This window comes from Loxodonta africana, chromosome 14, assembly GCF_030014295.1.
Source record: "Loxodonta africana isolate mLoxAfr1 chromosome 14, mLoxAfr1.hap2, whole genome shotgun sequence".
NCBI classification, from domain to species: Eukaryota; Metazoa; Chordata; class Mammalia; order Proboscidea; family Elephantidae; genus Loxodonta; species Loxodonta africana.
In genome coordinates this window covers 43,590,430-43,617,480 of record NC_087355.1, presented here as the reverse complement: position 1 = coordinate 43,617,480, position 27,051 = coordinate 43,590,430, and the positions used below count along the sequence as shown (strand labels likewise).

Here is a 27,051-nt window from a genome sequence, read left to right as displayed (position 1 = left end):
CCTCGACTCGGTTTCAACTCATAGCAATCCTATATACAACAGAATGAAACGCTGCCTGGTCCTTGCCATCCTCGAAATTGTTGCTGTGTTTGAGCCCGTTGTTGCAGCCATTGTATCAGTCCATCCTGTTGAGAGTTTTCCTCTTCTTTGCTGACCTCTACTTTACCAGGCCTGATGTCCTCCTCCTCAAGAGACTGGTCCTTTCTGATAACACATCCAACGTATGTGAGATGAAGTCTCGCCATCCTCTCTCCTAAGGGAGGGAATTGGTGCTTATTAAAAGTGCACCTTCTGTAGCCCCCTCCTCTCTCTTACTGACTCGGACCCTCCCTTATCTGCTGATTCTCTGAAGGTCAGAATGATTGCTCAGTGAAGCTGACCCTTGTGTGCAATATTAAAATACAGGTTCCACAAGCAGGGAATTGTGGAAAGGACGTTTGAAGTGAATTGAAAAGCATGGGTAAATGCATGAAGATGTGAATAAGCTTGTAAAAATCATGAAACTAAAGCAGAATTTTATAGTGCACAGGAACATGACTCGGTAAACAAATGATCTCAGATCATTACTTATTCTTTATACTAAGGATTTTTGCTTTATCTAAGAAATGGGGAGTCATTTGAGTGACTTAATTCTGGAAACGGAATGAACAACTTTTGATTTTTAAAACATTACTCTGAAAAGAATGATTGTACCATAAAATCAGGAACAAGCATCTTTTTTGTTCACTATTATGTTCCTAGCATCTAGTATGAATTTGTATTTTCGTGATTACTTCTCAGTTTTGATTCATCCTAACCAGACATCTTTTAGGTCTACACTTTTTCATTTATGCTTTATTTTTTTAATTTCTGGCAATTGTGGTCTTCCAATGCAACAGCTTTATTGGTTGATTATCTTTGCTCTATTGTTAATGGCTGTTTCCTTCATCTTCACAAGGTGTTTGATTGATAATTGCCAGTGTGCTGAGCTCCAGAATTCCATACCTATGTACTATGTTTTGGAAAATCCTGACTGGCAATGAACCTGGATTTTGTCCACTCTCTGGATTAAGTCGGAACCAACTCGATGGGACCTAACAACAACAGCAATCCAACTAATAATACTCTTTTCAAAATAGATTGTTAGGTTAATATATGCATAAATTTGTAGAGCTAATGCCATCCCTAAACCTTCAAACAGCTACTACACCTTAAGAGAAATACAACAAGACAAGCTGGAGATAGGCTACATAAGAGGAGCTATAGTGGAGGTTTTACTATGGACAATACATTAATCCATAGTGTATTTAAAAGATTCTTCACTTTGAACAGAAATATGAATCAGTGAAGAACAAGTACTCTATATGACAGAGTAGAACTGCCCCATAGGGATCCCAAGGAGCGGCTGGTGGATTTGAATTACTGACCTTTTGATTAGCAGCCGAGTTCTTAACCATTATGTCACCAGGGCGAATGAGACTCATCCCCCTTTCTTAAGTTACTTACTTTCTCCTGAGTAATGTAGCTGCAATTAAAGTATGAGAAGTGCTATCATATATATGGGTGGGATGTAGTATTACTATAACTTCATACCTAAGTAAGAGTTTTCTCTCAATCTTTCTTTTTAGCCTCAAGAACTACGATGATTATTTTTACTGTGGTCATGGGTTGAATTTTTTTAATAACCTGTGTTTTGATATGTATTTAAATGTCACAGTCTGGATATAATGCTTTTTCGGGAAGCAGAGACATATGTGAAGACTTCAGGTTTCTTATTTCTTTACTTGTTCTTTCTGGATTTCATTAAAAAAAGGTATAAATGAGCAATAAAAGAACTTGGTTGAAGTGTAATTGGATATAACACTATTTTCACTTGTTTTTAAAGGTCACATAATATGCTTAGAATAAGTGTGACAAAATTGCTGTGCAAAATTCAGGTTAAGAACACATACTAAAAACAAAAACACTATCTTTAATCTTAAAAATCCTAAATTGTATAAAGTTTTAATTAAATAAAAATTTAACTATTCATTTTTTTAATACACAATTTAGGTTTTAAATAAAATTAGCATTTTTTCCTCAGGTATGTGCTATCAAGTTTTCAGAATGTTAAAAACTTTATGATAATTTAATCTGAAATTATTACTATGGAAAAATATGTAAATAATAAATATAATCTTATTCATCCATATTTTAGCTGTATCTCAGAACAAGTTAGTACCTCAGGGAATGCAACATTCTTTATAAAAGAAGGTGATGGGACAGAGTCTCCGAGGAACTAAATTGTGAAAACAATCTTGGTATTGTACATGCTAATATAAATCTGTTATTCCCTTTCTGCATCTTTCACAACACGTTTTAAATTGTGGCTGATCTTATATGCAAATAACTGTCTTATTAGAAATTGCGGCTGTACGTGCTAATGTCTCCCTGGATTTCTTGGGAGTTTGCTATCTAACCATCAAAGCAATAGAAATGAATGATGATTACTGCAAGGCTTTGAAGAACAAAGAGAAGTCAGAACATTTTAGAAGGTTCTAGATGTCTGAAGCATTGACAGTGTGCATCATACCAAATGAGTGTATTTCTTTAGATCATTTAAAATAGCCTCAGTGTGTTTTTTAGTAAAAGCATTTTCTACCTTCTTACATTTGTTGCAGCTAGTAAAGTGTAAATCACTTGTGTATGTGTGTTCTATAGGCATTTTTTGTTTCATCATTTGGTAAAATGTTATTTTGCTTAAGGAATAGAATATAATAATTTTAAAGAAAGAAAAAAGCTTAAATTTTTGCAACTTTATCAACATTCGCTAAATATTTAGGAACAAATACTTAAAACCCGTTCCTCTTTAATGTAGCTTATTCGTTGAAATTCTTTTAAAGTTAGTATATCCATAGGTTATTATATATATAAAATGTGTCTGTTCATAGAGTTTAGGCCCTGTTTTAGTTATCTAGTGCTGTTGTAACAGAAATACCAAGTGGATGGCTTTAACGAATAAAAGTTTATTCTCTGAAAGTCTAGTAGGCTAGAAGTCTAAATTCAGGACACCAGCTTCAGGGAAAGGCTTTCTCTCTCTGTCGGCTCTGGAGGAAAGTCCTTGTCATCAATCTTTCCTTGGTCTAGGAGCTTCTCCACGAAGAAACCCCGGGTCTAAAGGATGTGTTCTGCTTCTGGCACTGCTTTTTTTGGTGGTTTCTCTCTTTTATATCTCAAAAGAGATTGACTTAAGACAACCTGTTTTGTAGGTTGAGTCCTGCCTCACTAACATAACTGCTTCTGATCCTGCCTCATTAAGATCATAGAGCTAGGATTTACAACACTTAGGAAAATTACATCAGATGACAGAATGGTGAACCATCACAGAATACTGGGACTCATGGCCTAGCCAAGTCAGCATGCATTTTTGGGCTACACAATTCAATCCATGATAGGCCCTCATAAAAACTTAGATACTTTAGCCTTTATAGCTATAATAGTTTATTTAAAGTATATTTTAATATAGTTTTAACTCATTTTGCCTTGGTGAAAAGATGTTATTTATGGCTATCTTTTTTACGTGCTATAAAGAATGAATAGATAAATGAACTACTGGCCTCTAAGGTGTTATCTCTTTTGTGATATTAGTTTAAATGACCAGGAAGGAATTGTGGGAAACATAGTGAGAGACCATTTTGGCAGATAACCTTAGTAATTTGCTTTTTAAAAATTTAAGCATATTCCAAAAAGTCAAAGAACAAAACCAAAGAGGGAAGAATATCTTGTGTGTTTATTTATTTAAACTAACTTCTTTGCTAAAACGTAGTGATATCTTTCTTAGCCCCATAAAATCAAGATTAAAATAACTTGACTCTTCTTCACGATTAATAAATGCAAAACACTATGCAAATGTAAATTGCTATGTGAATAAATTATAATATGTCTGTTGGCATTTTTATGGTGCTTCCCTTGACAATTATTTTTAATGTTTTGAATTGTAACAAATGAGACTACGGGAATTCAATATGAAAATTGGTTTCATTTCTAAAATTTTAAGGATGTGTTATCTTAGATATAATAACTACATGGTTTATGAGAAGTAAAGACTTAATTTATATGACTTCCTGTTTATTTTGTACATTCTCAGATATTACTATAACATTATTAAATCTGAAGATTATCATGATGAGAAAAATAGGTTTATATCTGAACTGAAATTTTTCTTTCACATAAGTAAAAGATTTTAATTTTGGAGTGACTTTTACTCTATTAGGTGAGATCATCTGTTAACATTGATCTATTTATGTGGCCATATATACAGATAAACAGTACAGTTTGGTCTGAACAGATATCAAGTGTATTTGGCATTTAAGGCCCTTAATTATCCTTATGAGGAAAATTACAGTCTGATAATTGCATTAGGTTATATGGATGCATCTATACATGTTTTTATTAGTTAAGGTGATACCAAATACTGGAATAAATAGATGCAAAAATGTGTAGTGGCTTAAAGTCTACAGATTTCTTATTTTCATGGTGGTATGAAATAGGAAAACAGGTTGGTTGGATAGCTCTTCTCCTTGAATTCATTCAGGACTCAGACTTCTGTAGACTCTGCTATTTTCAGCACATTATTTCCAAAGCCACTCTAGGGGTCATTTCCCTTCCAGCCAGATGAATGAGTACACATGGCAAGTTTTTATGGGTCAGTTCTAGAAGTAGCAACCACTAATTTATTCACATTCCATTGACTGAAACTCCAAAGAAGACTGGAAAATGTAGTCAGGTGTGTCCAGGAAAAAAAAAAGGAGGACATGTATTTTAGTGAGCAGGCAAAAGTTTCTGTTATGGTCCACATTTATGGCCATGAACTAGCCATGAACATCCTTTTTCCTGTCTACCTGATGGGGAGATGCTGAAGCTCCCCAGTTACTGCATGCAGCTGAAAATCAAGGATCTCAGTCTGACACACAGTCATCTTTGTCACGTTGGGCTGCGGTTCTTCGAGGTTTTCACGTTATGAAATTTATCTACTCTTCCCCAGCCCCACTAAACCCCAATAAATAATGGTGAAACAGAGACAGGATATCTGCAATAATCACTCCCATTCAGAGAAGGAAGAACGTACCACAGAACGAAACACTGCCTGGTCCTGCGCCATTCTCACAATCGTTATGCTTGAGCCCATTGCAGCCACTGTGTCAGTCCATCTCGTTGAGGGTTTTCCTCTTTTCCGCAGACCCTGTACTTTACCAAGCATTGGTCCATAACGATGATGAAAACCTTTTGGGCATGAGAGCACTGAAGTCAATTGTGCTGACAGTAGAAGTTTCTTCTTTAGACCCTAAATACGCTCTTTCTGGAGGAACTCGCTTGTACATTGTTCTCCATGGCTCTGCCCTCTGGACAGTTCTTCCTTCATGGTCATGTATGAAGTGCGCATTACAAATTATAAAGCTTGCCTTCCTTGGGGTCTGCATCTGCTGGTTTCAGTTTAGAGGCCCAAGGATTGTTTTTCATTGCGCACACTTTTTTTAGACAAAGTTTCTGGTTTCCTTGGCAATACATTTCCCTCAAAATTCAATAACTTACTTCATTTCTTTCTAGTCATTTCCATGTGCCAATAATTACACTGCATGTTCTTTCCTAGATATAGTTTTCAAGCCAGCTTTCTTTCTTTGCTTATGAATTTTTGCTTCTTTCTACCTAATGACGACTACCTTGAGGTGATTTGAAACAATAGTGAGACAGAATGCCCCCAATCTGCCCTTTATCTCTTTTTTTTAACTGTGAAATCTTAATGGGCCTTTGTCCCTCATGCGTTTTTCAGTTTTTTTCCTACTATTTAACTTTTAGAAGAAGTTAGCATTTCCAACCTTGAGTCCCCAAATTATCCTCTATTCTCTTATATTTTTGCTGGTCGATTCTTGCCTGAGCTTATCTTTATCTTGTAGTACCTTATTAGGAGCCACAAGGAACAACTTCTAGGCACTAATGTCTGTATTACTTTGGCTAACACTTACATCTGTAATAAATAGACCCTTCCAATATATAAGGACTCAATCACAATAGAATTTTATTCCTTCCTCGCAGAAGAGTGATAGGATGGTAAACAAGTTAGCGAAAGTACCCTCCTGCACCTTGTCATCAGGGACCATGCCTCTGTGCTCCTTCAAATATACCCTCAGGGTTCCTTTGGAGACCATCTTCATTCTAGCCCATCAGAGGGGGGAAAAGAACGCAGTATCATGCATTGGAGGTTTTTATGCTGCAGCCTGAGGTGACGCGCATAACTTCAGTTTACATTCTGTGGACAAGAACTCAACTACCTGTTGGAATTGGGGCTGGGAAAGGTAGTCTAACTCCGTGCCAGGAAGAAAAGGAGACTATGGGTTTGGGTGAGCAGTTTATGTAAAAACTATTTACAAAATAAATAACTTTAAAAAAGGGAAAAAAGAATTTGAAAGATATGTTTCAGATTAAATCAAACAGTGCGTATAATGCAGTGAGCATAGCACTTAGCATATTAGTAAATGGAAGTAGTTTCTACTGTTAACATTAAGAGGGGCAGATCTAGAACTCACATTCACCCACTTTGATTACCTATGTCATGCTTTTTAAAACAAACTTCGTATTACCTGAGAGTCAAATTTTAACATCCCTTTTTTTTTGTACGGCATAGTAGATAACTGGAAAAAAAAAAAAAAATACTGCCAAGAGCATTCCTATAGCCTCAATCCATCTGAAGAAATACTACATGATTTTCACATTTATAGACAATACTCTCTAGCAGTGTGGTTTAATTGAGTATTGATAATACTTGATAAGATGAATGTTACTAAGAACAATTTATGTGGAAATTTAGTTACCAGCAATTGTATCCTTGATAATTTATTTGAAAGAATTTTGTGTTCTTTTTTACATGGGATATCTCAAAGGCATTTTTAGCCATTTCTGTACAAATAAATTTCATAGAATAAATTACTTCTGAAGTCCATAGATAGTGTTTAATTTTTTAGGATTTCATTATAATTATTTTCTTCCTTTTCAGCAGGCATTTTGGAAATCAAAGATGGGTAGAAAAGATGCCTCTGCTGTAAAGCTTCCTGTTGATCAGTACAGAAAACAAATTGGTAAGCAATGAATTCCCTTTGATACACTTCTGTGAATTAAGATAAAGAAAAAAGAAATTATGTATGATATTAAGAAAATAAATTTCTATAATATGTATGATACAGAGAAATAAATGAATAAAGGATTTTGTAAAAATAATATTATGTTTTAGGTGAAAGTTTACACAGCAAATTAGATTCCCCTTTAATAATTTTTATACACATTGTTCTATGCCATTGGTTGCAATTTTTATGATGTGTCAGCATTCTCATTATTTCATTCTGTTTGTCCTGTTTCCATTGATCTAGCTTCCCTTCCCCTCCTTGCCTTCACATCTTAGCTTTTGGGTAGATGTTTACTCTCTGGTCTCATATAGTTAATTGTTTAAGGGAACATATTACTGATAGGTGATATTGTTTATTTTATAAGCCAGTCTATTATTTGGCTGAAAGATGACCTGCAGAAATAACCTCAGTTTCAAGTTCCAAGGGTATTTGTGGTGATAGTCTTGGGGGTTTCTCTAGTCTCTATCGGTCCAGTAGGTGTGGCCTTTTTCAGGAATTTTAGTTTTGTTCTACATTTTTCTCCCATTTTACCGAGGGCCTCCTATTGTGTCCCTAGCCGGAACGATCCATAGTCGTAGCCAGGCACCATCTAGTTCTTCTGGTCTCAGGTTACAAGAGGCTATGGTTCATGTGGGCTGTTAGTCCTTTGGACTAGTTTCTTCTTTGAGCCTTGATTTCCATCATTCTATTTTGCTCCATATGAGTAGAGTCCAATAGTTATATCTTAGATGCTATGTTTTTTTAAGAACAAAAAATAAGCACAGCTCTGCTTACCAGTGAAGAAATGCAGTTCATGTTCATGTGATCTTTTTTTGAGTACTTTAATTTTTATTCATTTAATAAATCCCAAACCAAATTTTATTATTTTTCTTCTAAAGCCTAGATGTTTTTATATACTCAGTATCTGTAGTGTCGTCATTTATTAAACTATTTCTTTTATCCATGTAAACACTTATTTTGTTGACTTGATGATAATAATTTGATATTCTCAAAATTTTCTATTAAAATACACTAAAACAGAGCAAACATCCTTTTAAATGGGTAGCTGAGCTCAGAAAAAAGAAAGAGAACTCTTCAGGAGTCTTAAGTGAAGGCTTGCAGGAGGTTAGACACAGGCTTTGACGATGGGATTGAGTCTCCCAAGTATAGGTAGGACCCTTGAACAGCTTCTACTTTAGTAAAATGGGAGGTGAGAAAAGTCTACTCAACAGCACAGAAACACAGCAGGAAGCTTATCTGTTTTAGACTGGTCTCCAGGTACAGGATTTTCTACCTTTTCTTTGCAAGGATACATGGATTGTTTATTTAAAAAAAAAAATTACTCACATACTAGTTCACAAAGCAAGTCCCCCAAAGTTTAAAGAATAAATATTCTACAACCACATTCTTTGAACAAAGTGCAGTAAATTATAAATGAATTAGAAGCAAAAAGGTAACTTCCTCTTTCTCCTCCTACACTCCCTTGTGTGCCTCCCTGCTCCTTCCCATTTAAGTCTTTTCATGTTTTATTAGAGCCAAAGAAGAATAAGATGGGAAAGTTATATGACTGTGAAGCCTCACCCCACTTCTCCTTATCACAAATTGTTTTGAGGATGTTGTGATATACATTATATTTCCATATAATGTTCCCTTTCTTGTTTGACTTTCATTTGAAAATAAATGCAGACGTAAGATCTGCCTGCCTTACAGGGTTGTTGTGAAATCCCAAGAGAAGTGTTAGAACAGTTCATAAGCTGGAATGCTGCATGGATATGAGTTATTCTGTGTCCACTTAGCAAATATAGTAATAATATCAAACAAAATGTATTAAAGATAAAATAGTGAAGGTACAGTTTTGTTTACTCTTTACAGTTTAAAGGATAATGTGCTATATTATCAAGGTTCTTGTCCATATACTATAAAACTGTATCTATAATCATAAGCACACACATACATGCACATAGTTTTTATAAAAGCAGAGATGAATTTACATATATTTAAGGATATTCTCATTGAAAGATTGTCAGATTATTTGTGTCAGGATTAGAAAATATCACAGTCCTGAACTCATAGAAGGTAATGACAGATCTATCACTAACAGTATCTCATTTAAATGAAGTCCTATACAGATGTTGCCTAGACAAGGTCCAAATGTGAAGAGGGAATAAAGCAACTAGAACTATCTTGGGGAGATGCTTCAGCACAGGTGGTAAAAGGAAGATGTATAAAATATAATTGAGTTGAATAGTGTAGTGTTTCTTGAATACTAAAGTTATTACTAAGCTAATTTAGTTTGCCAGTATACTTTCATAAAGAATGCTAATAAGCTTTCATAAAGAATAGTGGTATTATATGTGTACAATATCTCCTTGCCACTAAATCACACTGGTTTATGTAATTTTTCAATGGTAATGATATTTTGGCAAAACTGACTCTATGTTTTGAATGATGATTTTAACATTACTGTTTAATACTTCCACTAAAAGTATTTCCTTTCCAACCATCTACTAAATGACAGTGACTAATGGCTTTCACAGAAGTCTTTCTTTGCAATATTCTTTGCTCAGGTGAGAATCAAATAGGCTAACACTGTGACAGGAAATACCTTGTAGATATAGAATCATTACATTGAAATGACACTATTTAAGTTATTGTAGCATAGCCTTGAAATGTGTAGGGAACTGAGATGAAATACCCTATCACCATGAAGGCGATAAACTGAGAAAAACTGAATGCTCTGAGATATTGCCGACTATGAGGGGACGCCATGACAGCCCCCTGTGTAACAGACTGTTTCGCAGGGTTTCCTTGGCTGTAGTCTTTATGGCAGTGAATCTTCAGGCCTTTATTCTGCAGTGCAACAGCTGAGCACTGAATCCTTTATGCCGCTCGGACTCAGAATTGGCCCCGCGGCACTGGGGTTTTATCTTTATTTTTTTTTAATGAGGGAAAATAAAGGGGTTTGGATCTCATCATTTCTTCATAAATAATGTTTGAAAAAGCAGATGATTTGCTATTGGCTATCATTAAATGTATTAATGTAGAGAGGAAGTATTTCAAAAATTGTGAAAAAAAGGAGAATTAAGAAAAAAACTATTTCAATATAATTGAGATATTTTATAAACTGGTATTATTAAACATTTTAAGCCAAATCATATTTACATTTGTTAAGTAAATCATCTAAAAATACAACTGATTTAAATCTCTGTTTTCTTATGTGATAGTAGCTAACAATTACTTCATCACCTTTATCAGAACCAGTTTATTTTATTTTTTATTGTTCCCCTTTTCTAATAATTCATGACTTTTTATTTCTAAAATGCTTATTAAGCATTTTCTTAGCATCCTTTTTGTTTTATATTAATATGGTAAAACACCTTTTCTTTGGCATTCTGATATTTTTTACTACTCCTTTTACTTTCAGCTAGACTTTAAGATTGTGTATTGATGTTTTTCACATAACCTAAGAATCTGCGTTTAGTCAAGGAAGATTAATCCAGTATCATTTACTGTAAATGATAAATATAGACATATTTCCACAACATTATTTGTATTTTCTACTTGTAGTAATTTTTCCTTGCTACCTTTCCACCCCAAAATTCTTTCCTGAAAATTTTGGATTTTATGTTTTTGTTTGTTTGTTTTTCATTCTTTAGATTTTTAAAGCTTGCATTCCATTTTCTTTGTTTTTTGGATGCCTTCAAATTTCCTCTGTGGTGTTTGACTTAATGAAGTTTAAAGTTTATCATATCTTTCTTCATCCTAAAACAAAAACCAAGCCCATTGCCATCGAGTCCATTCCGACTCTTAGCGACCCTATAGGACAGAGTAGAGCTCTGCCCCATAGTGTTTCCAAAGGGCACCTGGTGGACTTGAACTACTGACCTTTTGGTTATCAGCCATAGCTCTTAACCACTACACCACCAGGATTTCCTTAACCTAAGCAGTAAAAAAATTTTTTACCTATTTATAGCTGATCAATTCCTCCTATCATTTTTCATGTGATTGTTGCCTGTTACTTTATTTATCTTTGGTTTTTAGCACAACATAATCATTGCAATTACTGTTACTGTTTTAAGTTTTTTAACCACCAGTAATAGGGTCTCCGTGGATCAGAATCAACTGTATGTCAGTGGCTTTAGAATTATCTAACTTCCTGTTTACTGACTTTACTAGCCATCACTTTTTGTACTTCACACCTTCCTTCTAGTAAAGTGTCCTCGTCCCTTCTGCCTTCGTGTAAGTATTTACGAGTGGTGAAACGTCTCAGTTTTTGCTCATAAGACAACGTTGTTACATTCCACTCGCACTTAGTTTAGCAGGGTTCATAGTTCCAGATTCATAATTGTATTTGCTGAGAACTTTGGAGATGGCGTTCATGTCTTGTTTTTGCTGGCTCTGATGAGAATTCTTCCATTAGCATAACTGTCATTTAAGTACAAGTAGTCCCCAGCTTACAACAGGGTTCCGTTCTGATGACTTTGTCGTAAGTCAGTTCAGATGTAAATTGCATACCTCATTTTTTTTCAAGTTTTCCTTATTTTTTATTGTCAGTGTCTTTATAAATCCAGTCTTTATTTGTCTTTTTGGGTTGGCATGAGAATGATAACATCAGCAAATTGTATGCTGCAATATTGTATGTGGTCAGGGTTGGATTAAGGCATATGAGAGCCCTAAACATTGATAATCTGTGGTGCCCCCTCTGCTGCTTACTCATGCATTCGAAGGAGATATGTGAGTTATATACAAAAAAAAAAAAAAAAACCAAAAGACTCAAAACCCAAACCCCTTGCTGTCGAGTCGATTCCAATGCATAGGGACCCTATAGGAAAGAGTAGAACTGTCCCATTGGGATTCCAAGGAGTGGCTGGTGGATTCAAACTGTAAGCCTTTTGGTTAGCAGCTGAGTTCTTAACTACTGTGCCACCAGGGCTCCTGAGTTATATATATATATATATATATATATATATATATGTATATACACACAAGTATATATACGTGTATGGGCCTCTTAGCTATCCATTATGTAACTTCTTTTTAAATGCAACTATAGTATTAGCGATTGAACACAAAAGTGGCGTATGCATTATAAAATTTTTAATGGATGTGGGGCACTAAGATTTTTATCATATACCACATTTTCTACAAAAATAATATTCCACATATTCTACAACAAAGAAAATGAGTCAGTGAACTTAGTTGTTTCAACAGTCAGTGTAAAACTCTGTTGACTTCCCCAAAAATTGTCTTTTGCCAATTTTGCTTTAAATGGCTCATACTTAAATTTTGATGCTTGTTTCATAATAAATGCTATAAGTATAAATGAACAAATAAAAAGGTATCATAAAAGAAAATTTAATGATCAGAAAACAAATATTACAACAAATTAATGTATTTAATTTTTAGATACATCTTTCATCTCTAACATATAATTAAAAACATTTCTATCCTTTCTCTTACAAATTCAACGATTTCTTCACAATTAAACTACTGAACGGTATCTACTTCCATACATAATAAGGATAATGAATTGAGTCTTACTTTAATATCGTTGTACACTGAGGGTCTTTGCTTTGGACAACTGGCGCCCCTGTTTGGTTGATGCCCTAAACACATGCTTAACTTGCTTATTGGGTAATCAGTCCCTCTTTGTAGTACATGTTACTAAGAATCAGATGTACAAAAAAAAAAAGGCCAGTTGTAAGTGTGGTTCGTCATAACTTGAATGTGTCATAAGTTGGAGACTACTTGTATGTATTTTCCTGTTTTTAAGATTTTTCTCTTTATTCTAAATGTTTTGAATCTCTGCTTTATGTGTATTTATTTTTCTTTATTAAACAGAATAAAAAGAGGCTTGGGACTTGATGTGCTTCTTCATTCTAGGCGTCGTGTCAATCTTTACCTCCTGAAACGATATCATCTTTGATGTTTTTGAATAATGCCTTTCCTATTTCCCCCTCTCTCCCCTACTGAAAATGTTACTACATGTAAGTTAAGCTTTCTCATTACAATGTTCATCTCTCTTAAAATCAGTATTTTCTCTATTTATATTTGTCTTATAATCTCAGTTTAATATTTTCTCAGGCCTGTCTTCACTTTGATTAGAGTGTAAAAATATTCACATTTTCTCTCTCTCTCTCTCTCTCTCTGTGTCTCTGTCTCTTGTTTATTTATTGCTATGTCTACCTTGCATCCAAGGACCCTATTGGAGCAGTGGTTATAGCATTTGACTACTAGCCAAAAGGTCAGTGGCTCAAACCCACCAGAGAAAGATGTGGCAGTCTGTTTTCGTAAAGATTTACAGCCGTAAACCCTCTCGGGCAGTTCTGCCCTGTCCTATAGGGTCACTATGAGTTGGAATCAACTTGATGTCAGTGGGTTTGGTTTTTTGGTTCGGGACATTGCATCCATTGAATATATAATTTCAAGGGCTTTATTTTTCCTGTTTGGAAGGTCTATATGATCATTTAAAAATATTTTTCTTGGGGACAGAGCCACTGTGGTGCCCTAGATAGATGTGCCACACATCCCTCTGTAGCAAAGACCTGAAAAACTAACTAAAATGGATACAGTCATCAACCCTGGAACCCTGAGCATCAAATGAAGGAATAAAGAACGAGATCAAACACCAAATGGAAGAAGAAACTAACGGAAAACAGAACGAGGAGCGATACCGAATGGAGATCCCCTGCCAATTAACACGGGATAATATGGACATCTTGAAACACAGTTAGCAATGACCATGGACAAGGAGTACGAGAAGGCAACTTTGCATAGCTCCCAACAGGAGACAGAGCACCCGGTAACCAGACAAACATGCTTTCCCGCCCATCTCCCTTCTGGTGAGTAGAAGCAAGAATCACCCCATCCCGGAAGCCCCCACTGCTGGGGCCACTATACCATAACAAGTCTCCCCCTGCCCCACTGCCCATCCCACCCCCTCTTGTGTGGCTTTCTTTTTTCTTTGTTTTTTTCATTCTTCCGTTTCTTTTTCCCTTCTGCCTAGCCCTATGTACTGCCTGCTCCTGCTGTACCACTGTTTTTTTTCTTTCTCTCTCTCATATAGCCCTGTATGCCACCTCCCTTCTCTTCCTACAGGTCCCCTGGGTCCACCCCGTTCCCACTTACTGGCCCCTCATGCTACCATTTTTTTCTGTTCCTTAAACTCTGATGGCAGAGTGTTAAGAGCTACAGCTGCTAACCAAAAGGTTGGCAGTTCAGATCCACCAGTTGCTCCTTGGAAACTCTATAGGGCAATTTTACTCTGTCCTGTAGGGTGGTTATGAGTCAGAATTGACTTGGTGGCAATGGTTTTTTTTTTCTTATTCCCTACCATCTAGCCCCATATGCCACCTTCCCCCCTTCCCAATGGCCCCTGCTGTGCCACTGTGCCACTGTCGCTAAGCCACTGGCACACCAGCCCACTGTTGCCCTAGGTCCTCCCCTGGCCCCACTCACCAGCTCCCACTTTGTCACCATTCTTTCTTTTCTTTCACCCTTCTACCTCGCCCTGTAAGCAATATCCCCTCCCTCCCACCTGGCCCTCAGGTTTGCCCTGCACCCACTTGCTGAACCCCATCATGCTGCCATTTTATTTCTTTTCTCCTTTTCTTTTTTCCTCCCACCTAGCCCCTTATGCCACCTTCCCCCACTTCCCACCAGTCCTGCTGTGCTGCCACACTGCCATGGCTAGAGAGCCGCCATCACATTGACCCACCCCTCTCCAGTTCATCCCCACCTCCACCCCCACCTGGTACACTACCACTTTTTTTCTTTCTCCCTCATACCTAGCTGTGATGCTATATCCTCTCTATTCCCATCGACCCCCAGGACCCACTGCACCCACTTGTGGGTGGCCACCATGCCTCCATTGATTTTTCTTTTTTCCTTTCTTACTTTTCTTTTTCCCTCCCATGTAGCCTTGTATGACACTTTCCCCGCCTCCTGCCAACCCCCATCATGCCACTGCAGATAGAGTGCCACTGGTGTACTGAACTGCTGCTGCCCTGGGTTTGCCCAGCCTCCACCAGCTGGCCCCCACCAAGCCACCATTTATTTTTTAATATTTTTTCTTTTTCCTTTTTTCATTCTTCTCTTTCTCCCACTCACCTTCCCTCATATGCCACCTCCCTCCTTCCTACCAGCTCCTGGGTCTGCCATACCCCCACCCTCTGACTCCTGCTAAACTGACCTTTATTTTTCATTCTCTCCCTTTTCTTTTCTTTCCCCCTCTTACCTATTCCCATACACTTCCTCCCCTACTCCCCACTGTGCCCTACCATGCTGCCATGGCTGGAGTGCCCCTGGCACTCAGGCTTGCTGCCACACGGGGCCTGCAACCTCCCCGCCTTCCACTCAACCAGCTGCTGAGTGGTGAGAAATGAGCCCATACCATTCCTCATCCAACACTTCTTTCCATCTGGCAAGGAACTATGAACACGCCTATACTGGTGGACCAACATTAGAAGGCAGATAGCGACTGCTCAGTCCACCCTCATCTGTACCGCCAAAACAGTGTACCCTGAAGTGGGCTTACCCTGTGTGCTGCTGCCCTACACCCCCAGACAAGGTGATGAGAGCTATCGTGCCCACTGATGAACAAGCAGCAAAGCATGCCTGGGCTACCTACCCTGACATATCAAAACAAAACAAAAAGGCAGGATGAAACAAGTGAACATACAATCAGTAAAGAAAGAAAATAATACATTAATGTCTCAGAGACAGCAGACAATATCAAAACATAAAAACACAGGACAAGATAGCTCCAGCAGGTGACCAATATAAAGAATCAGATAACCTTTTGGTAGAATAAAAGACATTGGAGCTACCTGATACGTAATTCAAAACACTAACATTTAGGGCTCTCCAAGAAATTAGGAAAGAGATCAAAGAAAGCATAGAGAAAACAAAGGAAAAAATAGACAAAATCATGGAAAACAGACAAAACCAATGAAAACATAGCAAAAGTCAAGGAAAACACAGACGAAGCAATAGAAAATTTCAGGCAAATAATACAAAAACAAAAGGTTGAAATAAATAGAAATCATACAGAAACAGCAACTAGAAATCCAAAAGATAAACAACAAAATTTCAGAAATGGAGAACTCTATAGAAGGTTTTAGGAACAAATTTCAAACAATGGAAGACAGAATCAGTGAGATGAAGACAAATCTGTGAATGCCACTTTGAGGAAAAATCAGAGAAAAGAATGAAAACAAATGAAGAAAACCTGAGAATTATGTGGGACACAATCAAGTGCAAAAATTTGTGTGTGATTGGAGTTCTGGAATAGGAGGAGAAAATGAAAAGCACAGAGAAGACTGTTGAAGATTTGCTGGGAGAAAACTTCTCAAATATCATGAAAGGTGAAAAGCTGACTATCCAAGAAGCTCAGTGAACTCCATATAGGACAAACCTCAAAAGAAAGTCCCCAAGACATACCGTAATCACACTTGGCAAGACTAGTGACAAAGAAAGAATCCTGAGAGCAGCTTGAGAAAAAGGAAAAGTCACTTACAAAGCGGGTAACAATGAGACTAAACTCTGATTACTTGGCAGAAAATATGCAGGCGAGAAGCAGTGGGATGACGTATATAAAACCTTGAAAGAAAAAAAAAAAACTGCCAACCAAGAATAATATATAGTGCAAAACTGTCTCTCAGATACAGTGGTTAAGTGAGACATTTTCAGATAAACAGAAATTAAAGGAATTTGTAAAAACCAAAGAAAACTTACAAGTATTATTAAAGGGGGTCCATTGGTCAGAGAACCAGACAACAACCTGAGTCTAGGACCCAGCACAGCATCAACCATATACCAATCCAAGTGAAGAATTCTCAATAATAAAACAAAGCTGAAAGACTTAAAACAGGGAACCAGAAACGTCAATCTATGAATGATGAGAACATTGAAACAATAAAATACCAACAGCATTCTCTAAGGAGATGGAAAAACTAACAATTATATGGAAGGAAAAGAGCCCCTGGGTAAGTAAAGCCTCATTGAAGAAGAAGAACAAAACAGGAGGTCTTGCACTACCTGACCTCAGAACCTACTATACAGCTGCAGTAGTCAGAACAGCCTGGTACTGGTACAATGACAGACACATCGACCAATGGAATGGAATTGAGAACCCAGATGTAAATCCATCCACCTGTGGTTACCTGATCTTTGATAAAGGCCCAAAGTCCATTAAATGGGGAAAAGACGTTCTTTTTAACAAATGGTGCTGGCCAAACTGGATGTCCATCAGTAAAAAAAATGAAACAGGACTCATACCTCACACCGTACACAAAAACTAATTCAAAATGAGTCAAAGACCTAAATATACAACCAAAAGCTATAAAAATCATGGAAGAAAAGATAGGGTCAATGCAAGGGGCCCTAATGTATGTCAGAAATAGGATACAAACCATAACTAACAATACACAAACACCAGAAGATAAGCTAGATAACTGTGGTCTTCTGAAAATTAAACACTTATGCTCATCATTAAGACTTTACCAAAAGAGTAAAAAGAGAGCTTACAGAATGGGAAAAAAATTTTGGCTATGACGTATCTGACAAAGGTCTTATCTCTAAAATCTATAGGAAAATCCAACACCTCTACAACAAAAAGACAAATAATCCACTTAAAAAAAGGACAAAGGATATGAACAGACCCTTCAACAGAGAAGACATTCAGGTGGCTAACAGACATGAAGAAATGTTCATGATAACTAGCCATTAGAGGAATGCAAATCAAAACTACGGTGAGATACCATCTTACTCTGACATTACTGGTGCTAATTAAAAAAAAAAAAAAAAAACCAGAAAATAACAAATGTTGGAGAGGCTGTGGGGAGATTGGAACTCATGCATTGCTGGTGGGAATGCAAAATGGTACAGCTATTTTGGAAAATGATATGGCCCTTCCTTAAAAAACTAGAAATAGAAATACCATACAACACAGCTGTCCCACTCCTAGGAATATACCCTAGAGAAATAAGAGCCCTCACAAACAGACATATGCACACCCATGTTCACTGCAGCATTATTCACAATAGCAAAAAAGATGGGAACGAACTAAATGCCCATCAACAGATGAATGGATAAACAAGCTATTGTACATACACACAGTGGAATACTATGCAACGATAAAGAACAATAATGAATCTGTGATTAGTCTCACAACATGGATAAATCTGGAGGGCATTGTGCTGCTGAAATAAGTCAATCACAAAAGGATGAACAATGTATGAGACCACTATTATAAAAACTCATGAAAAGGTTTATACACAGAAAGAAACAATCTTTGATGAGTACGAGGAAGTGGGGGTGGGGAGAGAAAAACACTAACTAGAGAATAGGTAAATGATAACTTAGTTGAAAGGTAAGACAGTACACAGTACTGGGGAAGTCAGCACAGGTTGACTAAGGGAGTCATAAAAGCTTCATAGACACATCCAAACTCCATGAGGGACTGAGTTGCTGGGCTGAGGACTAGGGAGCATGATCTTAGGAGACATCAGTTCAATTGGCATTACCTTGTTTTTAAAGAAAATGTTCTACATCCTGCTTTGGTGAGTAGAGTCTTGTGAGCAGCCATCTAAGATATATCCACTAGTCCCACGTCGTCTGGAGCAAAGGAGAATGAAGAAAACCAAAGATACAAAGGAAAGATTAGTCCGAGGGACTAATGGACCACAACTACCACAACCTCCACCAGGCTGAGTCCAGCACAACTAGATGGTGCCCAGCTACCACCATGGACCACTCTGGCAGGGATCACAATAGAGGGTCCCGGACAGAGCTGGAGAAAAATGTAGAACAAAATTCAAACTCACAAAAAAGACTAGACTTACTTGTGTGACAGAGTCTGGAGAAACCCCAAGACTTTGGCCCCAGACACACTGCTAACTCGGAACAGAAGCCACTGCAAAAGTCTACCTTTCAGCCAAAGATTAGACAGGTCTATAAAACAAAAAGTAACACACATGAAGAATGTGCTTATTTCAATCAAGTATTAGAGACCAAGTGAAAACGCCTGCCCAAAAGCAAAGACAGTAGGCAGCAAGGGACAGGAAAACTGGACGAATGGACATGGGAAACCCGGGGTGGAAAGAGGGAGAGTGGTGACACATTGTGGGGATTGCAACCAATGTCACAAAACAATTTGTATATAAATTTTTGAATGAGAAACTAATTTGCTCTGCAAATTTTCACCTAAAGCACAATAAAATTTTACAAAGGAGTAAAACAAGTCTTACTCCTTATTCTAGTCATTTGTTTTTTCCCTCTATTTTTGACATCAATTTTATACTTCCTCTCAGACTTTTCTAGTATTCCTCCTTATGGTACCAACTTTCTTATTTATGTATTATTCACTGTCATGTTTTTTCCCCCTTCTTTTTCTCTTGGTCCTTTCTTTTTTAATCCCTTTGTGATTTATATTTCTTTGTGCGTGTGTGTGTCTGTGGGAACTCAGCTACAACAGATTTAGTTTGTTCTTGTTTTTCCCCTCTGTGGGAGTCCCATCAGCTATGAATCGTGAAAGTATTCTTACAGAGCAATGCTCTATTTTCTTCTTGATACTAGAAGTTTTATAGATATTGGACCATTGTTCTGGACTTATTTCTTGACTTAGGATTCTTTTAAGTATAACCTGAACCTTAAACTTTGTTATGGGCCTAACAGGCTTGTGGTTTTATGTCTCATAGGAGTTGCATCTTTCCCCTACACCCAGAGCCTGCAACAGCAACAAGATTCCTGCTATCCTAGTGCAGATTTTTTTTTTTTTTCTATCCTCTTTTTATGGTTTGGTCAATTCATTGAGGACCTCTACTTTATATATATATCTCAGTTTCAGCTCCTTTCTCCTGGTGGCCCTGCATATGTTTGGGTACTAAGAACCAGTATTCAGTCCTTTTTACCTTTATAACCAGGAGACAGTGTTGAGTGATGAAATAAATTTTTTTTTTTTTTTTATTTCATCACTCAACACTGTCTCCAGGGCTACTAGGATATCAGCTGGAACCAGCTGTCTTGATTTGTTTTTTTCGTTGTTTCTGGGTTTTGAATATTTCCTTTATTTTCCTTTTTAAGCTATATTTTTTCATCCAAGTATAACTTGTTGCTTGGTTAGCATTTTTAATATGATTTTCTTGGAAATTAATTTATGTCTTGTGAGCAACTTGTCGGTTTATCTTTGTAGCAACCCGAAGCTTAGTACTTTTTTCTTAGTGCTTAGTGTAGTATTAAATGAGGATTTGTTCTTTGTAGTGTATGGTTAGTGTCAAGCTGTTCTGTCCATGCGTTGAAAAATTGTCATTGGCTTGAGTTGCCTGTGTAACACTGAAATAAAAAAGTTTGAATGAAATTTTAATTTTTAAGGCTTAAGTTACTAGCCTTCTTTCTTTAGCCCAGATATCGCTAGCTAATTTTGAGAAAAACACTTTTTGCAGATTTTCTTTTTAAAGATAATACCTCCTTTTTTTTTTTTTTTTTTAAAGGAAATCTATGGCATCATTTTGTATAATTGGCTAAATATAAAGGTATAATATGCTGCTGATAGTCCACTGAATCAGTTTTTTATTATGTTTCTGGTTTTGTAATAACTGCCTTTTTATCCATTTGATTGATTAAGGTTTTAATTAGTTATTTGTCTTTTAATATGCCATTTTTTATTTTGCTCATGTTGCAGCTATCAAAACACAGAAATTAATTACTGAAGACCATTTGTTTACTGACATAACTACTGAAGTTTGCTGTAGGGTTCCATAGAAAGACTATTGACCCTTGGTTTTGTAATGAATTTTCTAGAGTTATTTGTAATTTGTATTTGTAATTTGTAATATAGTAATAAAAAATCATCTTCGTCAGGCAATTTGGAACTTACTTTATATGAAAAATTGTATTGCTCTCTTATTTGAATTTTGGTAATACAAGAATAGTCAGATTCCAAAGTAATGTTTTGTTTTTTGAGGAAGGAGGAAAGGATTTTAAGCAGTTAACGAGAAATTACTCTAAAAATGTTGAAGGAAATATCAAAGTCGTTACTGTTGATTAGCAAATTTTATTATTTGTCAGTACTTTTGGCATGCTGTAAATAACTCATCTTCCAATAATTCATTTGAGTAATTAAATTTAGATGGCAAATTTTTCTTTTCAAATATTTTTACTCTTATCTCTTTACTTCTCTATTGTGTCTTAATTGGTGTGGTCTATATAAATGGACAATAAATCATATATCTTTGTTATAGAGATCAGACAGTGAATAGAACTTGGTATTCATCCCAGACAGAATTATGATTGAATGTATTTGTAAGATTAAAGCACTGAATTTACTTTTTTCTAATTAAGGGCAATTAAAGATTTCCAGACACAAATAAAAGACAATGTACTGAGGAATAAGTGTAGGAGCAAGTCCATTTGCAGGTGAAAAGATGTGCCTTTGAAGCAGAACCAGCTGTATTTTCATTGAGAGAATAACAGTTTAGGAAGCTTTTCTGCATGTGCTTGCTTGATAGCATAATGTCTTCATAAGCAGCTTATGCAGTATTCAAAAAATAACAGTGCATTAATTTTTAAAGCAGCAAAGGCAGAGGAAGAGCAGTACTGCCACATGATGATAATGACTGTGGATAGTGTAAAGTCGACTGCTGAGGAAAAAAAAGAAACAAAGAGCTTCTGAAAAATGAACATTTATAAAACAATAACCAGATATTCACATAATAATGAGTTTGAGCAGCAATATCAACAAAGGGCAAAGATGCAGTCTTGTTTCTGGGCAAGGCTAAAGGATTGAAAAGCAAAGAGCCAAAAGCAGTTAAGCTTTTGTTAAACTAAGGACACTCCCAGTAAAACTGTAGCATAGTTGTAACTGTTTCTTAATATGAAATAATACATGACATAAATAAAGGTTTTTATATTGAATTAAATAGAGCATATAAATTATTTTATCCTTTCCTAAAGTATTGCATTACAAGAAATAGTAGACGATAGTATTAAGGTACCACAGTATTTATGATTTTTATTAAATATGTATTTTTATATCTACCTGTGGTTCTTTATAGAAACAATGTTCATGCCAAATTTAAATTATTTTAATCCTACTAAATATAGAAAATATAAATATAGAAACGAAGGAACTTTTAACATAGATAATATTTAAAAGAAAAATATTTACTGATTATAAATTATAACATGTCTTTTTAAAGTATTCTGTTTATAAAACAGATATTGTACAATTTGTCCACAAAGTAATATAAATAAAAACTGTGAATACGTGTGGTACTATCTCTGCTCTTGAAAAGTCTAGTCATAATTTGAAAATTATTTTGCATTAATATTTACTTTCTAATTATGATTTTTCTTTGAGTTCCTTTTTGTTATCCCCATTTAAGACTTGAAGCAGCCAGTTCTGTTGCTCTGTACCATGAGATTTTCAGTTTATATTTTCAAAATATATTCAACAAAAGAAAACAGAGTAGTTTGGTTCGTTAAAGTTGCCTGAACTAGGATCGATGCATATATTAAGTGAAGCACGCTGTTATTGTTAGCTGCTATAGAGTCAGCCCCCAACTCACGGCAACCCCATGCACAATAGAACAAAACACTGACTGGTCCTATGCCATCCTCATGATAAGTTGAGGATTGGACCGTTGTGATCCATAGGGTTTTCATTGGCTGATTTTCATAAATAGATCGCTAGGCCTTTCTTCCTCGTCGTTCTTAGTCTAGAAGCTCCACTGAACTTGTTCAACATTATAGTCACACACAAGACTCCACTGATAGACGGGTGATGGCTGTGGACAAGGTGCATTGGCCAGGAATTGAACCCGGCCTTCTGTATGGAAGGGGAGAATCCCACCACTGAACCACCGCTGCCCTTGCAAAGTGAAGCATAGTCTTCTGGAATTAGAAGAAACCTGATAGGTAATATTTTAGGGCTTGATAAGAATGATTAAAATCATTCCAGGGAGACTTTCATTTTGGCTTTTATTTTATAAGAATGGGAGCCAGAGTAAGAAATGACCGTGATTCCAAAGAGAAACGAGAAATAGAAACTAGTGGTAGGAAAAGAAAGGAGAAAGACCTTCAGGTTCAAATTACAGTTCATGTCAGTCCCAATTAAGCCCTTATTCTTCCGTTTTCTCTTGGAATGTGAGCCATTAAATTCTTCAATTCTCATTCCAATTCTGCATTCGTATTATCTCTCTATCTCCATCTCTCATTTTCTAGTTAGTTCAAGTTGGATTTCTATCATTTACAAGCAAAATAATCCTGAATGGGATCTTACGAAGATTCCCAGCATTCTCCGCAGCTACCTAGATACGCCCTAACCAAGGCTAGAGTTGCTGTTCTCTAGTTCAGTGTCTTGAGTGACATTCAGTCTTCCTCCAGCTCTGTTGTGATCCAGCTGAGAAGAAAAGGAAGAGGAAGAAATATTTTTTAAAATCTGATCATGACAACTTTGCAAGGGAATTGGGTGTGTAGGGAATGGGTATTATATGCTAAGAGCAGGCAAGGAAATGTAAATGCAGGCTACCATTCTTAGCTCTCTAGCTGGTCATAAATGCCAAAAACCAAACCCATTGCCATCGAGTCGATTCTGACTCATAGCGACCCTATAGGACAGAGTAGAACTGTTCCATAGGGTTTCCAAGGAGCACCTGGTGGATTCAAACTGTCAGAAGAATGAACAAGTCTGTCTTGGAAGAACAACCAGAATGCACCTTAGAGGCAAAGATGGTGAGACTACATCTCACATACTTTGGACATGTTATCAATAGGGATCAGTCCCTGGAGAAGGACATCATGCTTGGTAAAGTAGAGGGCCATCGAAAAAGAGGGAGACCCTCAACAAGATGAATTGACACAGTGGCTGCAATGATGGGCTCAAGCATAACAAGGATTGTGAGGATGGCATAAGGACCAGGCAGTGTTTCGTTCTGTGGTACATGGGATCACTCTGAGTTGGAACCAACTTGATGGCACCTAACAACAACAACAAAATAAAACAAAACAAAAAACCCATTGCCACTGAGTCAGTTTCAACTCATAGTGACCCTATAGGACAGAGTAGAACTGCCCCATAGGGTTTCCCTAGGCTGTAATCTTTACAGAAGTAGACTGCCACATCTTTCTCCTGTGGAGCAGCTGGTGGGTTCGAGCTGCCAACCTTTCAGTTCACAGCTCAGCACTTAACCAGTGTGCCACCAGGGCTCCTCCAAACCAAACCAAACCCATTGCCGTCAACTTAATTCTGACTCACAGTGACCCCATAGGATGGAATAGAACTGTCTCATAGGGTTTCCAGGGAATGGCTGATGGATTTCAACTGCTGACCTTTTGGTTGGCAGCTGAATGCTTAACCACTGCACCACCAGGGCCCCAGGGCTCCTCTACCCAGCATCAGTTACCCCAATCAGCAGTGTGAGTCTTCATTTTTGCCTGTTGCCCAAAGAACCCAAATTACTTAATGGCAGGCCTGGCTTCAGATTCAGGAGAACTGGTGTAGTGTCTTCTCTCTTTCTGGGTAAAGTGCACAACAAAATATGCTACTAAAACTTTACTCACTGGAACGGTTTCCCTTACTCCATTGTCCTTCAGGCCATCTCCAAGGATACTATGATAACACAGCATTCTGCTTTCAGCTGGTGTCAGCATATTAGAAAGGGCCATCTACAAACATTGCTAAAAAACTGCTAAAATAGTACACCTGATTTTATGGCTTGTTGAATTTGATAACCCCCAATTCATGACTGGTAGCTTAGGCCAGATGGTCACCTGAGTCTCATGACTAGGTAGTCAGTCTCCACCAGAGCTTGGTAGTAATCCAGGAGTTGTTTCTTAGCAGCTGTTACCTGCTGAAGGAGGTATGGCACTGGTCCAAGACCCTAGAGACTGCCACTTCTCTTTTATTGGGACCGGCTAAAGGCTTGTTTCTACATCTCAGTTAGTTAAAAGCACTTTAGGGTTCATTGACTCTGTCAAGTCATAAGCTCCAAGAGTCAGAGTAGCTTGCACAGCAATCTACTAGAGAACCTTTTATTTGTCCCATGCCCCACTCAACACAAGCAGCTTTTTAGGTCACCTACATAAATAAAACAAGAATAACACGAACAATCATGTATCCACCATGCAGGTTAATAATTAGACATGTACTAGTATCTTAGAAGCAGTACCCTCCTTCCCTCTGAGAGACAAACAATATCCTGCATTTTGTATTAATTTATTTTATGGACTTAACTCGATTATGTATCAAACAATATATTGTTTAGTTTTGTCAGTTTTTTAACTTTATATAAATGAAATCATGCTGTGTGTATTGCTATGTAACTTGCTGCTTCTGCTGAAATTACGTTTTAGAGTTTTATTCTTTTTGATAAATGTAGATATTATTCATACATTTTCTATATTTTCTTTATAGAATTCAATTTTAATGTACATACCAGTATTTTTCCATCCTGATTTTGAATAATTGGATTGTTTCCAGTTTTTTTTCCTATGAATGCTATTATGAACAATGTTGCTATGAGCGTTTTTAGAAATGTCTGTTTCTTGATTCACATGTGCAAGAGTTTCTCTGCAATATATACCTAGCAGAAGAATGTTGGATCATAGGACATGGATGAGTATGATGTTACTAAGTAATGCCAAAATTGTTTTCTCTTTCTTTCTTTCTTTTTTCTCTTTTAAGAAGTTGTATGTGTGTTCCTTTCTTAATGGCAGTAACTTGACCTTCACTCTGGAGACAATCCTGACATGCCCTAAATCATGGAACTCCATGAATTGCGTTTAAGTGGAAAGCCTCTGTATTTTAACAGAATGTTCTTTCTTCTCCCTCTTATGCAAATATCTGAATGAGGACTCTCAGGCACTTTCCGTGTCTTTCCCAGGCCTTATCATAGTATCATTGTCATTTTGATATACTGTGAGGCAGTGAGGCAATTAAAGTCTCTGGGATTCAGATTATAGCACTGAGATGAAGAGGTGGTCTATTTCTGAAGCAGGGCTGTGAAAGTATACTGCTGTTCCTTCTAGTAATAAGGCAAACAGCCTCTTGTGGTATTTGTGATCAACATGTAGAAAATGCATTGACTAAATGAATTAGCTAGTTGTGACCATGTGCTAAAGACTTTATTATTCTGCTGCAGTAAGAAAATTCTACCATAAGTTTAAAATTTTAGTAGCTCCCACTTGGTCTCCAAGACCGGCTAGCCACAGTGAGGAAATAAATAAAAAACCAACCAACCAACCTATTGCTGTCAAGTTGATTCAGACTCATAGTGATCCTATATGAGAGAGAAGAACTGTCCCATAGGGTTTCCAAGGTACAGCTGGTGGATTCAAACTGCCAGCCTGAGCCCTTAACCACTGCAGCTGAGCCCTTAACCACTAGCCACCAGGGTTCTGAGGAAATAAATAAATATATAAAAATAATCGCCGACTGCATATTTCAAGTTTTCGAGGATATAGTCAATGTTTATTGCATTTGATTTACCATTTTAGTAACGAGAGGGAGTAATATTTCTATTTTTCCCCTTATGACCAAAATAGCTCTCATACCATATGTTTAGTTTTTGGGGAACCAGAACTAAATCATATCAGGGAGACGAGCTGAGGTTATCATTTGAGCCTATGTACTCAGAAATTAGAAAATGAACATAGGGTCTACTCTGGACTACTGAGCCTGCCATCAAAAATTGAACTCCCTCCGCCACCACCTGGGTTTATTAAACTCTCTTTCTGACTTGAGAGACTTCAGTGACATTTTGGCTGCCCAGGAATTAGCACTTTCTGAGTCTGTGAACTTTGATGTTCCCAGTATTTGGAATTATCTTCCACCAGACTCCCTCACTGACTTCATTTATATGTGTGGTCAAGTGACACTTTATCAGGGAAGCCTTCCTTAGCCACCCTATCTAAAACAGCACATCTCTCCTCTTGATTC

The 27,051-nt window shown here is 36.9% G+C and overlaps 1 protein-coding gene across 4 annotated transcripts in view; it reads left to right on the top strand.

The window, feature by feature from the left end:
- Window positions 1–27,051, top strand: part of TRIQK (triple QxxK/R motif containing) — an 83,255-nt gene that overhangs the window by 28,074 nt on the left and 28,130 nt on the right. For 2 of the 4 annotated variants that reach the window (XM_064267895.1, XM_010588394.3), the window contains one exon: window positions 7,013–7,091. In XM_064267895.1, the coding sequence (XP_064123965.1) occupies window positions 7,031–7,091 (61 nt within the window). In that variant the 5' untranslated portion in view covers window positions 7,013–7,030. Of the gene's footprint in view, window positions 1–7,009; window positions 7,092–27,051 lie in introns of all 4 variants that reach the window. The other 2 variants (XM_064267894.1, XM_010588393.3) reach the window with 1 other exon arrangement.